This window comes from Protopterus annectens, chromosome 2.part0, assembly GCF_019279795.1.
Source record: "Protopterus annectens isolate FY-2018-M chromosome 2.part0, PAN1.0, whole genome shotgun sequence".
Classification (NCBI taxonomy): domain Eukaryota; kingdom Metazoa; phylum Chordata; order Ceratodontiformes; family Protopteridae; genus Protopterus; species Protopterus annectens.
Genome location: NC_056728.1, coordinates 628,083,711 through 628,096,993, shown reverse-complemented (window position 1 = coordinate 628,096,993; position 13,283 = coordinate 628,083,711). Strand labels below are relative to the sequence as shown.

The 13,283-nt window shown below is 39.9% G+C and overlaps 1 protein-coding gene across 1 annotated transcript in view; it reads left to right on the top strand.

Annotated features, from left to right (window-relative positions):
- Positions 1-12,560, top strand: part of GNRHR (gonadotropin releasing hormone receptor) — a 76,941-nt gene extending 64,381 nt beyond the window's left edge. The window contains exon 3 of the mRNA XM_044060338.1: positions 10,897-12,560. Coding sequence (XP_043916273.1) covers positions 10,897-11,141 — 245 coding nt within the window. The 3' untranslated portion in view covers positions 11,142-12,560. The remainder of the gene's footprint in view (positions 1-10,896) is intronic.
- Positions 12,561-13,283: the final 723 nt, after the last annotated feature.

The window sequence follows — 13,283 nt, the reverse complement described above, 5'->3', positions numbered from 1 at the left end:
CCTTAAGAGTCAGATGTTTTCTGTGATGGGTAATACCGTGTTTTATAGATTGTGTAACTAGACAGGGAGGAGGTTCGATGCTCAATGTGGGGAAAGTGTGTGGGAGGGTATAGAGTAAGGTGAGCATGTCTTCTAACACAGCTGTACTTAATTTCTACTCTGGAGAAACATTTTAAACTGCTAGATGACTTCATCATCCTTATACAACCTTTCACAAACATTTCTTCTGTGCAACACACTAGTGATGTCATTTTTTCTAAAGTGCACTATCACACTTAGGTTCATAGGTTCATGCTAGGCTATCTGCCATAGGGCATTTACAAGCCTAGCCAGAGTGTGTTTGGCTTTCACTACCCATTTTAAATGAATTTTGCTATGCCCTTTTTCGAGGTTAGTATACTGTCCCTCTGTCTAACAGTGACACAGAAGTGATACCCGCAGTAAATCTACGATCTCCCATCCACTCATCAAGATTCCTCTTGAAGAGAGTCAGTGAGGGACTCTGCCTAACCTGGACTGGGATTTTATTCCAGAGTGAAGGGAGCCTCTGGGTTATGAATCTGTCCCTCCAGCATGTCCTATTTATTTCCGTGCTGAGGTTCAAGTCTCTCGAGCGCATAGCTCGATGGGATTTGGATTTTCTGAGGTGCAGCATGTCCATTAATTCCGGGTTGGACATGGCTTTATACGTCAGGCACAGATCGCCTCTGAGCAGGCGATATGCCACTGAGTAGAGCAGGAGTTTCTTTAACCAGGCAGCATATGGCATCTGTTTGAGCCCTTTGATCCACTTGGTGAGGTACTTTTGGGGTCTTTCCAGTTGCTACAGGTGTCTGGTAAGGTACATCCCAAAAGGGGCATTGTACTCAATTATGGGCCTGATGAGGGATGAGTAAAGAGGCACAATGACCTCCCCTGATCTAGATGTGAATCCCTTCATGATTAGGTGGGCTATATAAAATGTTTTTCTAACCACTTTGGCCACGTGGTTGTCGAATGAGAGATTGCTATCAACTTGGGTCCCCAGGTCCCTAATTACTTCTTCCATACTTAATGGATTATCATCTATGTGGCAATTTGTGGGCACTTTGTTTTTGCCGAAGGGGATGACTATATACTTTTTGGCGTTTAGCTTGAGGCCATGGCTCTGGTACCAGTTGTCTGTTTCTATGAGGGCCTTTTGTAGGATGCTTGTGTCGACTGGAGAGTCAATTATGGCGCCCAGTTTGCAGTCATCTGCGAACTTGGTTAGCCACAGTCCTTCCATGTTGGCCTGTACCTCCGAGAAATATATACCGAACAAGAGAGGTTCCAGGACTGAGCCTTGTGGGATGCCACTTGTAACTGGTTTGGAGTCTGACATGGCTCCAGCAATTCTAACCATGTGGGTTCTGACCTTGAGCCAGTTTGCAACCCATCTAGTGACATAGGGGTTTATATTTAAGCTGGTGAGCTTATCTATAATGCCCGAGTGGAGTATTGCATCGAAGGCTTTTGGGAGGTCCAGGTAGGCTGTGTGGACCACCTTCCCCTCGTCAATGGCCTTGGTGACTGTTTCAAAGAAATTGACCAGGTTTAAGAGGCAGGATCTGCCCTTAACAAAGCTGAACTTAAAAGTCAGATTTCTCCTCTGGCAGTTGGGTTTCTTACACAATTCCTTAGAATGTGTAAATAAATAGGTAGGAGATTCGAATACAGCACTGATAAATTTCTATGACTGCGTATGATTGAAAATGAATTCAGGATTGGTTTGCACACACACACACACACACACACACACACACACACACACACACACACACCACATACCATTGTATCTAGATATTTATATTCATTGTTAAGTTGGGCAATGATATATAATCACATGTTATGACTGCATGCTCCTGTGGTAGGTGCATTGAGTACTGGCCTGTGCAGCATACCTACACAGGTAAACTATGGTTCAATTATGGGGCAGTGATTGTCTGTGTGTGTGTGTGTGTGTGTGTGTGTGTGTGTGTGTGTGTGTGTGTGTGTGTGTGTGTGTGTGTGTGTGTGTGTGTGTGTGTGTGTGTGTGTGTGTGTGTGTGTGTGTGTGTGTGTGTGTGTGTGTGTGTTTACTATGTGATGGAAGCAATTTTCTTATCAATGAAGCATTGCTATTATGCTGGTCACTGTTGTGTGGACAGTAACATGTACAGCTCCTTTTCAGCTTTCTGACTAAATCAGATTGTTCAAATTATATTTGTAACTCCTTTCTTATTGCACACATCTACTTCAGTTATTTGTGTCAGCCTCCATTGCTCTCTTCTGTGCCACATGCAGTCAGTACAGAGGTCTGTAGAGAGCTTAGCATCACAGGCAGAGGTCTGAATCTGAAAACGTGTCTGTCAGACAAGTGTGTCAGACAGCAGTTGCTTATACACAAACAAGTTTTATGGCACAGTCACAGGGCCACCTTTTTCAGGCTATTGTCCTACAAGGTAGGGCTTCCATTCCTCTTATGACAGGAAAGTCCTGTAAGCCCTTCAAGGATGTTCTTTATGACACAACTAATATGTGTATTTCTGTGGCATCTATGATTGGTATGCATCTCTCTATCTGTCTTGGCATGTGTTCGAAAATGACATGATATGAATCTTTATTATATCATTCATTGCTCACAGGCATTACCTATTTCAAAAATAATTATGCTCTGTACTGCATGCCTTCATCCAAACATTTCTTTGTTACTGCAATTTTCATCACAAAATACAGCTCAATGACAAATGAAGGTTTCCATAAAACATTTCTTACTTTATGGCATGCTGCCAGACCATCAGAAAATGTGACTGGTCCTCTGTTATGACACTATTCGTCTGTGTTGGTGCTGTTGAATTGCATTCATGTTACTGTTCCCTGTAATTCCATGTAAGCATGTCCAGTATAACGATGTCTGAGATAGGTGCAAATTACCAATGAAAATCTTGTCATCATGAAATGTCATCCGATCTGTGTTGTCATTTGTCATTTATGTATGTTGAGTGTTATTATATTACCATTTAGCATTTACATGACTGTACAACACTTGCTCATCTATGACATGTTTATAGGTGACAAACCCCTTTCTTATGGGTGCCACTAACATTTATTTACTAAAGCATGTCCATTTCTGATGTGTATGACATGACAGCTATAAGGTTCAGTTGTTCTTTTGTATATATGCTGATGTGGGAATACAGCAGTGGTGTCTGCTTGTGTACATATATTCCTTGAATATACATCTCATATGTAATAACTGCAGTCTATGTATTCATCCCATAATGTACCTCCTGTCCTTGCTTAATGGTATCTCGACTAAGCATTTTATTAACATGCATATCAATTTTAACTCACCTGTGTTACACTCCAACTTTATATCCCTCCCACATCACATATGTCATGTACTGTGTCATTCACATTAATTATCATTACATCAATATGGCAGAATTTATGTTACAAAAGTTTCTTTGCCACTTTAGCATACTTCCCCCAGAGTAATCTTTCCCCATTTCCCCTCCCATCTTAGTTACTTATGCACTACAACCAATATTACTTGTGTACAGTTCCCCCATTTCACTTCCCCTCCTGCAGAATTTCTTCACTGTGCTTGCCTTAGCATTTCTATGCTACAGCGCATGGTCGTATATTAGGTTTACCTGTTGGCTAGCTATTTTGTTTGCATTCTGCACTCATGCTTGTAAGCACCTTTTCATGGCCACAGTCACCATTGCTGGCCACAGAAAGGTGCTTGCAAAAGTGTAGACACAATGAACAGCATGAATATTTGATTTGTTCTGCTGTTCATTGTGCTAACACATTTACATTGTGTAGGTTTAACATGAAGCCAGCATCATTCTTAATGAATCCCAGGGAATATCTGTGTGACAAAGCAGTTTGGTACAAAAAAAACTTGCCAAAATTGCAGTCCATGTCTAATGACCCTACATGATATTTGGGTTAGGTTATGGTGATGACACAGCCCAAAAGGTGTGGTTACAAACTTGTGAACTGCTGCCCACACTTAAATTATTCATTCTGGTACTGTTACTGGTACTTTGAAGGGTGTCAGCACCCATGAAGGCATGAGGCTCTGTTCCCAGCTGGTCTGACAAGGAGATCAAAATTATGCTCTGCCATCTCTGAGATTTGTACCTGGATAGGAGTGAATCATGTGCATGTAGGCTGGACTAGAAAAAAATTGACATTTCGCAAGAGCTGGGTGACCACCTGCCATCCTTGACAGGAGTCACCTGCTCTGGTCTCCAGTGAAGCCACAGGTTTGATGACCTATGAAAGCATAGGGGTGACCAGTTGGCTGAGTGGGTAGACCAGGTGGCAGTGAGAAGGCAGATATCTACAGTAAATACTTTTACATTTTTAAAGTTTATAAAAAATATGTTTAAAACACATAGTACAGAAATATTGCATACATGCCGGTAAATGCAAGAGGAAATGTATGTGCAAGCACAAATATGTGTCTATATGTAATCCAAAGGTATAAGTAGGCATAAACATATCTGTAACAGGCATGCATGTATATGTAAATATGGCATGTTTATGTGCTGACATGCTTTTATGTATAAATACAAATGCATATGTATGAGTAAAGAAACATATGTAAATACATATATGCATGTTTGTAAAGGACAGGTATTAATTTGTATGACTATACTTACAAGTATTTTTTCATGTGTATTTTTATATATATATCCATCCATCTATGGATGGATACATTTGTATTTATATGCAAACAGAAAAGAACAGATTTGCATTGCCACATAACTTTCAATACTGTAATTAATAGCTTAGTAATTACTTGTACTACAGTCAGGCCATTGTTAGAAGCAAAAGATTTGATTTGTGTAGGCCACAGATTATTTATTAATATGATGATTGCATAAGACAATATTTTTTTCAAAACTATTAACTGCACATACAAGATGGCTGAACTCAGCCACCACGCTCTAGTCAGAGTGGAGATGGGGGTGAGGGATAATGAAGCAGGTGAATTACCAGCACAGAGGTTACTGAGAAATGTACTGTTTGATTAAGTGTATATACATTCTACTTAAACTCCTTATCTGGTTTCATGTATTAATCAGCAAAATATCAAAGCACACATTACCATGAAATATTTCTAATGCGTCCATCTGTAAAAGTAAATATGTTTTGTTTAATACAAGTTGAACTGGATGGATACCATAACTTCTCTTTAATTGTTTAATTTGTATCCACAGCTTGAATCTGTTGCCTAGACCAATTTCACATGATATTACCAAAAACTGCAAATACAGCACAGTATGGCATAGCGGAAAGCAGAAACTACAAATTAATTGTGTAAACAGGTTGCATAAAGTACCCATTCCCAAACAGACAAACTGTACAGAGACATAAAAGAAGTCATGCAGCTCTTCTAGTTCAGCTTGCATTGAAGAAGAAATACTGATTAGCACAGATGGATTAGTTGCAAAGTATAACATTCTGTGCTTTGCTGTTTCCCTGTTTAATAAATGAAAGTATATAGCAAGACTCAATAGAAAAGTGTACATAATTAAGCATACATCATAAGTAATGCAAGAATAAAGTACAGTTCTGTAAAATCTTACTATAATGGTAGATGTCCTTACATTCACTGCTGCGGTATTCTTAACAGATGGGAGAGTGCTAAAGCTCAAGAAGAAACTTGAGAGGGTGAAAGATGCAGAAGAGCCATGTAAAAAGCTATGAAGTATGGCACTAGCAAAATCAGCCCTAGCTCTAGAGATACCATCCAACTTGTACTGCTTGGTAAAGGTATGCAGAGAAGTCCAGGTAGTTGCCGCAAGAATAGAATTAGTATCTAAGCCCTTGAAAAAAATCACACAAAGAAGCCACAACTCTAGTAGATTGAGCCTTAACTGAAGAGGGAAGGCTCTTGCCATGAAAAGTTTAACAAAAGGAAATAGCCTTAGAAACTCAAGAAGAAATAATAAGTCCCAAAGATCTAGGATGAAAAGAAACCAATAATTGATCAGATTTTCTAATAGCCTTGGTCTTGTTGAGTTGCCTATGCACATCCAAAGTATGTAGCACCCGATTACTGTCAGATTGCGGACAGGGGAAAAAAGTAGGCAGATTAATAGACTGATTCAGTAATAGCTCATTAACTATCTTAAGCATAAAATAAGGGTTAGTGTGCAAGGACACCCTGTCCTCATGAAAGACCAAAAAAGCAGGACAAACCATAAGGGCCTGCAACTCAGACACCTGTCTGGCAAAAGTAAAAGCTAACAAAAGAACATTCTTCTAAGAACAATGTAGCAAGGAAACTGAAGCAGCAGGCTCAAAAGGAGCCTGAGTCAACTTCTCCAAAACAAAATTAAGATCAAAGGGAGAAGAAACAGGCTTCCTGTGAGGTCTAATGTTAAGGATGCCTTTAAGAAATTGTTTAACCTCAAATCTAGAAGGAAAAGGAGGAAAAAAAGGCAGACAAGCAGGGATAGCTGAAAAGTTGGCCTTAATAGAAGAATAAGCCAAACCAGCATTAAGCAACTCACACAACTAAGAAAGAACCAAAGAAACATCCACAGTAACTGGGTCCAGGTTATGAGAGAGACACCAAACAGAAAACCTCTTCCATTTGAATAAGTAGAATTTCCTAGCAGTAGGTTTCCTGGCTTCCTGCAGGACTTGCAGCATGTCCTCAGAAAAAAAGGTGTCTGTGAGGAATCAAAATCCTATTGCCCACATTGTCAGTTGAAGCGTGGACAGGTGGGGATGGATGAGAGATCCCTTGTCTTGTGTGATTAGATGCACCCTGTGAGGTAACTTGTGATGATTGTCCCTGGCTAAATGCAGAAGTAGAGGAAACCAGTGCTGTTGCAGTCAAAAGGGAGTGAGTCATCAACAAGATTTTGGAGCATCCTCTTGAACCTTCAACAGGATTTTTGGGATGAGAGGAAGGGAAAGGAATGCATAGAGAAACATCCCTTTCCAAGAAAATGAGAGGACATCCACCTTCCACACCAGAGGACCTGTGTCTCTGGCACAAAAGAGAGGAAGTTGTCTGTTCAGAGAGGAGGCAAAAAGATTCACTTGAGGAGTACCCCACTGATGGATAATGTCCAGAAACATATCCATGTGAAGCATCATCCATTCATGGGACTGAGTTAAGGACCTGCTCAGAGTGTCTGCCTCAATGTTCTGACCGGAAGGGATATAAACTTTCTGAAGAATCACTTGATACTTGGCAGCAAGATCCCATACCAGAAGTGTCAACTGGAAACGAAGAAAAGATCTCATTCCTCCCTGTTTATTGATATAAAACGTCATTGTGATATTGTCTGTGAACACGTTAAGTGGCCCTGGAGAGAAAAGAGGATGAAAGACCTGTAGAGCAACCACAAGAGCTCTCATCTCTCTGACATTGATGTGCTCCTTCTGCTAACAATGCTACCCCACCCCCTGTACTTTTAGGGAGCCAAATGTTGCCCCCATCCCATGTCTGAAGCATCTGTGAACAATTCCTGAGAGGGAAGAGAAGGGTGAAAAGGGTTCCCTGGATTCAGAGACAACTGCTGAATCCACCAGGGAAGTTTCTGTCTGAGACAAGGAAGAAGATGAACTATAAAGTCTAGAGGACCTGCATGTTGAAGTCACACTGACTTCAGAAACCACTGAAACTTTCTCATGTGAAGTTTGGCTAGAGGGAGGATTGGAATGGTGGATGCCATGAAACCCAGAGCTCTCAGAGACTCCCTGGTGGTAATGGAAGCCAGAGGAAGAAGAGTTTGAAAGAAAGAAATGAGACTTAAGGCCTTTGGAGGGGGCAAGGATGTAAGCAGTGGCACTGTCTGAATCCTGCAACCCAGAAAAACATGATCCTGAGAAGGAGTCAAAGAAGACTTTTTGAAATTTATAGTGAACCCTAGGCTCTGAAGAGGGGAAACGGCAAAATGAAGATTATGCAAAAGGGTCTCTGGAGAGGGCACCTGAATCAACAGGTCATCTAAGTATGGAAATATTTGGATCCCTCAAAGCCTGCAAAAAGCAATCACAGCAGGAAGGCATTTGATAAAAACCCATGGAGCAGTAGAAAGGCCAAAGGGCAAAGCAGAGAACTGAAAATGCCAGGAAGCAACAGAGAAATGCAAAAACATCCTGAAAAGAGGATGGATCACAATATGGAGACAAGCATCCTTGAGATCCAAAGACACCATATAGGGCTGAGGGAGCAAGAGAGGAAACAGAATCTGAAGAGACAACATCCAAAAGAAGGCACTTTTAGAAAAGTGTTTAGATAACAGAGGTCTAAAATAGGTCTCCAAGTGTCCTTTTTCTGGGCAAAAGAAACAGTCTGGAGTAGAACCCAGTCCCTCTTTGAGACACAGGCACCTCTGGAATAGTAACCCGAGTCAAGAGATTTGTAGAATCTCTGGGAAAAAGGTAAGTTGTTCCTGAGGAGGCTGAGGAATGCCTATAAAATACCCCTGATGAATAATCAACAGAACCCAAGAATCCTGAATAGTCTGAAGCCAAACAGAAAGGCAAAGAGAAAGAGGAATGTGGCTGGGAAGAGAAGAAGAGTCAAACAGCACCTGGTTTGTCTGGAAAGGAAAGCTTTGGCGTCCCTGAAAATAGAGTGGCCTTAGCAGGGGGATCTCATTTGCCACTCTTCCTACTTTTAGTAGAAGGGCAGGATAGTCTATGATCAAAGGCAGGCTTAGCAGGGTAGTTTCTCTGAAATTTAGGCACAGGAGAAACAAACACATGTTTAAGCTCCTGTAAGGCCTTACCATTATCCTGAAGGGACATAAACAAACCAGCAGCAGCTTCCCTAAGCAAAAGTTCAGAATCCAGAGAAGCATCCATCAACTTAACTTTAATATCATCAGGTAGTGAAGCCTAAGCCAGGAATACCTCCTCATCACTGAACCAAAAACAGCAGTCCTAGAAGAGGCATGTGCTGCATCATAACTACATTTAATAGATTGTTGAATAATCCCTAGCAAGGAAAGAACAGAAGTTTTACCCTCGGAGTTTGGAAAATCAGAAATAAGTTGACAGGTCTAAGAAAGAAGAGCCAACACATACCTAGACATATGGATTTGATAATTAATAGCCCTAAAAGCTAGAGCAGCAAAAATGTAAACCTTCTTACCCAACCTTGCCATACCTATGCGATCCTTGTCAGAAGGCAATAACTTGGGCAAAGGAAGCAATTGAGACGGCGTATCAGTGGCTACAGACACGATAGAGGGGTCAGCAGCAGGACATTTACACAAGAAAGAACAATCCTCAGACACCCTATAAAACCTGTCAGGCTTCTTGGGAGCAGGGGGCTGAGAATCAGGCACATGAGAGTCATTGAAAAAAGTATCCAGCAAAGCAGCCAAAACAGGAGGAATGCTTCAGGTTCAGAGGATTCCAACTGCAGCAAGTTATAGTACCTCTTATGGCTATCAGAGACATGAGCATAATCCCTCTCAAAAGGAACATCTGGACTAAAAGATTCCTCCTCCTCTGACCCATAGTCTAAAGCAGAAGGAATTTGAGTAGAATAAGTCAGGGATTCATTACCCAAATCTGACTCATCCTCAGAAGAATCCTGTTCTGTAGGCCTTTTAAGAGGAGTACAGGACCAAGAAGAACTAGAACCAAAACTCCTTGAGGACAATTTAAGGACATTAAAGCAGGAAATAGCCCCTGAGTGAAGGCCTGCCACTCACTTTGTGGATCCCTAGGAGCAGAAGAAACATGTTTAATTTTTTGTTTCTTTTTTAAGGGAACAACCCCTCCAAAAAATTGAGAAGGCTCAGACCTAGGACAGCAGTCAAGAACCATAGTAGGAACTTCTTCCCCAACCAAAAACTGAGGAACTCCCCCAGGCCCCTTGGAAAAAAAACAGCCATGGTTCCCCCTGAACATCTGAGGCAGACGCCTGCAAAGCTTCTTCTGATGTGCTGCCTTCACTGGCCTCCAAAACAGTTGCGGCATTGAAATCCAACAACATAGCCGGGAAGCCTCCATGTTTGTAACGACCTCGGGAGAAACACCTAGCAGAGGCTGGACAGAGGAAGATTCCAGTCCTACTTTTTTCACCTTCTTCTTCCCTAACAGGTGACTCTCAGGGTGGGAGATTCTTCCACTGTATATTTAGTATGAAGCTTAAGATGCTGGTTCTCAAGATAGAAGGAAAGGGAAAAAAGTCCACCATGAAAGGTTTTCAGAATGAACGTCTGACAAATAGAACAAGGCATATGATCATGAAAAGCTCCAAGACAAAGAAAGACACTTATCATGGCAGTCTTTATGGGGAATCTGTCTCCTATACTGGAATTTACCCTTTCTGGATGACATTACTAGAAAATGGAAATCAAAGTCTAGACCAACTTTATTAGAAGTAGTGAATATAGTAACATAGATAAAACAACTGGAATTGGGATCTCTAGAAAAGGGAAGGAGCAAACTACATAGGAAAGATAGGAATTGTGGGAACAATATATGCAGAGCAGGAATGAGGTTTAAGAGGCCAGATTTGAATGAGCCATATAATGCTTAACTGACAATGACTGGATGGTTTATAAGTGATGTATAATGTTTGCAACTACAGTTGTTTCAATGGTGTCTGCGATGTAAACTGTTTGCAACTAAAGTGGTATAATTATGTATTTATTTATTTTTATTTATTTATTTATTTTACATTTGTTGATCAGGATAGTCCCACTGGATACATGTCCATTTTCAGCAAAGGCCCAGGGAGAAAAGCTCCAAATATATATGCTTTTCATTTATATAAATGTAAGATTGCCTTTGTCATATGTGAAAATTTAATAAAGATGTTAGGAGAAAAAAATATAAACATATTATATAATATCCGCTGGTCTTGTTTAAAACTTTTTTTCTTTTACATGATAGGGCTGGACTTGAATCGATCAAACAACTACATCCCACAAGCTCGTCTGAAGACAATGAAGATGACTGTAGCCTTTGCAACATCATTCATTGTGTGCTGGGCTCCGTACTACATAATGGGAATATGGTACTGGTTTGAACCAGACATGCTCAACAGATTGTCTGACCCAGTCAATCACTTTATTTTTCTCTTTGGTTTGTTGAATCCATGTCTTGATCCACTGATATATGGATATTTTTCTTTGTAATAGAGTCAAGCTAAAATAATGTACAGCTGATGAAATGTAATTGTATAAACTTAAGCTTTCTCTGGTAGCAGAACTGCGCTTTTCTGTTCTGACGCAGAGAAAACTATTAACTACTTTGTGCTTTTCAAGTCTACTGAACATTTTGGTATTTTAATGGTACATGCTATTTTGGGCAGGCATGGCATGCACCGATTCTGCAATATGGCTTCATACTAAACACATTTCTGATTCTGTTCATTTTAGATTTTAATTCCCAGCTGAAAAACAACTCAAACAAAGTCTAATCACAACTGGGTTGAACAGTATAAGCGATATTCTGGATAATTTTATTTTTTATTTTAAATTGCCATGCTAACATGACTGAGGTGCATGCCACTCCAAATGCCATATATTCACAAATAGTTGTTTCAGATTATTCCTTTCTACTACTAATTAACATTCACATTTCTGGTGAGAATAAAGGGCAGTCAACATACCTCCAACCAGAAGGCTAATCTCCATCATACTCTTCAACAAAACCAGTGACTCCTATTCTAAGGTTTTAGAAATGTTAGTCTGTGTCTTGGCTTTAATACTGTGTATATTCAGCTTTGTATGAGCATCTGAATTTCTATATTTTGGGCTTAACATTCTGGAGTTCAATATTATAGTGCAAGCCATCTCAGCTGATTTTATTGAAATATTATTAGGTAATATATTTTAACACTGATAGGCAAGGTCATCAAGCCACACACGTTATTAATTCCTATCAACATGGCTTCCCACTGAAAACCATGTACCAGCAGTGGTTTTAAAGTGACCTCAGTTTAAACAGTAATGTTTAAATTATAATAAACCCAGCATACCGATGCACTATTCAGCTAAATAATTTACATACCCTGGGATTCACTGACACCTTCACTGAGTGTGCACAAAGTGAACACCGTTCTGAGTGAACAGGCAACACAAGCATAACTCATACCTTCATCCTCTTAATTTTAGTTTGCCTACAATTTTCTTAAGGCCTTAAATGTTAAGGGGATTTATAAAAGTTACCACAAAGTGCAGACTACATGTACACTTGCTGTAATCTTTCTGAGTGACTAGAAAGCACAAACATATGGTAGGGATGCTCCTGTATACAGAGCATGTACGCTTAGTGTACACATAATGTAGGCATTAATGAATCTGGCCCATAGATTATAACTTATAATGCAGTTTTTTAATATATTCTGATTTTTTTAGACTGTAAACATTAAACATAAACAACATTTACACGAAAAGCATAGTTTTCAGAATACATTGACATGTCCATCTCTGTCCTCTAAAATCAAATTAGCCTTTCCTCCATAATTTATCATGCTTGGAGAAATTACTTGAATATTAAGATTTTATGACTCCTAAATTATATATGCTCATAATATTGAAATATTGCAAAAAAGCTCAAATGTCCTTCATATAATAAATAACAATTAAAAAGAATGTTGCAATCTTCTGTGCACCTCAACATTATAGTTGAGTGAGGATTGGAGTGTTATTACATCGTATAAGGAGTCGGTGTTGTCCACAATAATTAAATCTCTTGCAAATTGTATTCAACCTTTGTGTCACTGTTCTACTCCCCTTTCAGAACAACACCTGCAAACTTCTTTAAAGAGTCTGCCAACAGCCACATTTCTGACAGTGATCTGTAGGATGTTCGTCCCGGGGATCACTTCAGTGGCCTTGCTTGACAGGGGCACTGGGAACTAACTTTGGGCGGCATGATGCCAGGGAATCTTCTTGAGCTAGGCTTATATAGGCTCCAGGGTCATTAGCCTAGTACACACCTATGAACCTATGAACCTATGGAACATGTACATGTAAAGAACATCAGATTTAGCCAGAAAGAAAGTATGTAAAATGCAAATAAACTGAGTAACATATTAGTCAAAGAAAATAAATTCCAAATCAGACAGCTATTTACGCACAGCAGCTTATTATCTGTTAGGGGACAATCTGCAGTTAACGAGCCACTCTGTACTGTGGTAACAATAACCAAAACCCTTGAAACAACCAAACAAAGGGCTTAAACTCCTCCCTCCTCTTCTTTCAAGTACTTATTGGCAAGACATTTAGTACATATTCATATATTTTTCTCTAATTAGCTAAATTTTAAAAAGT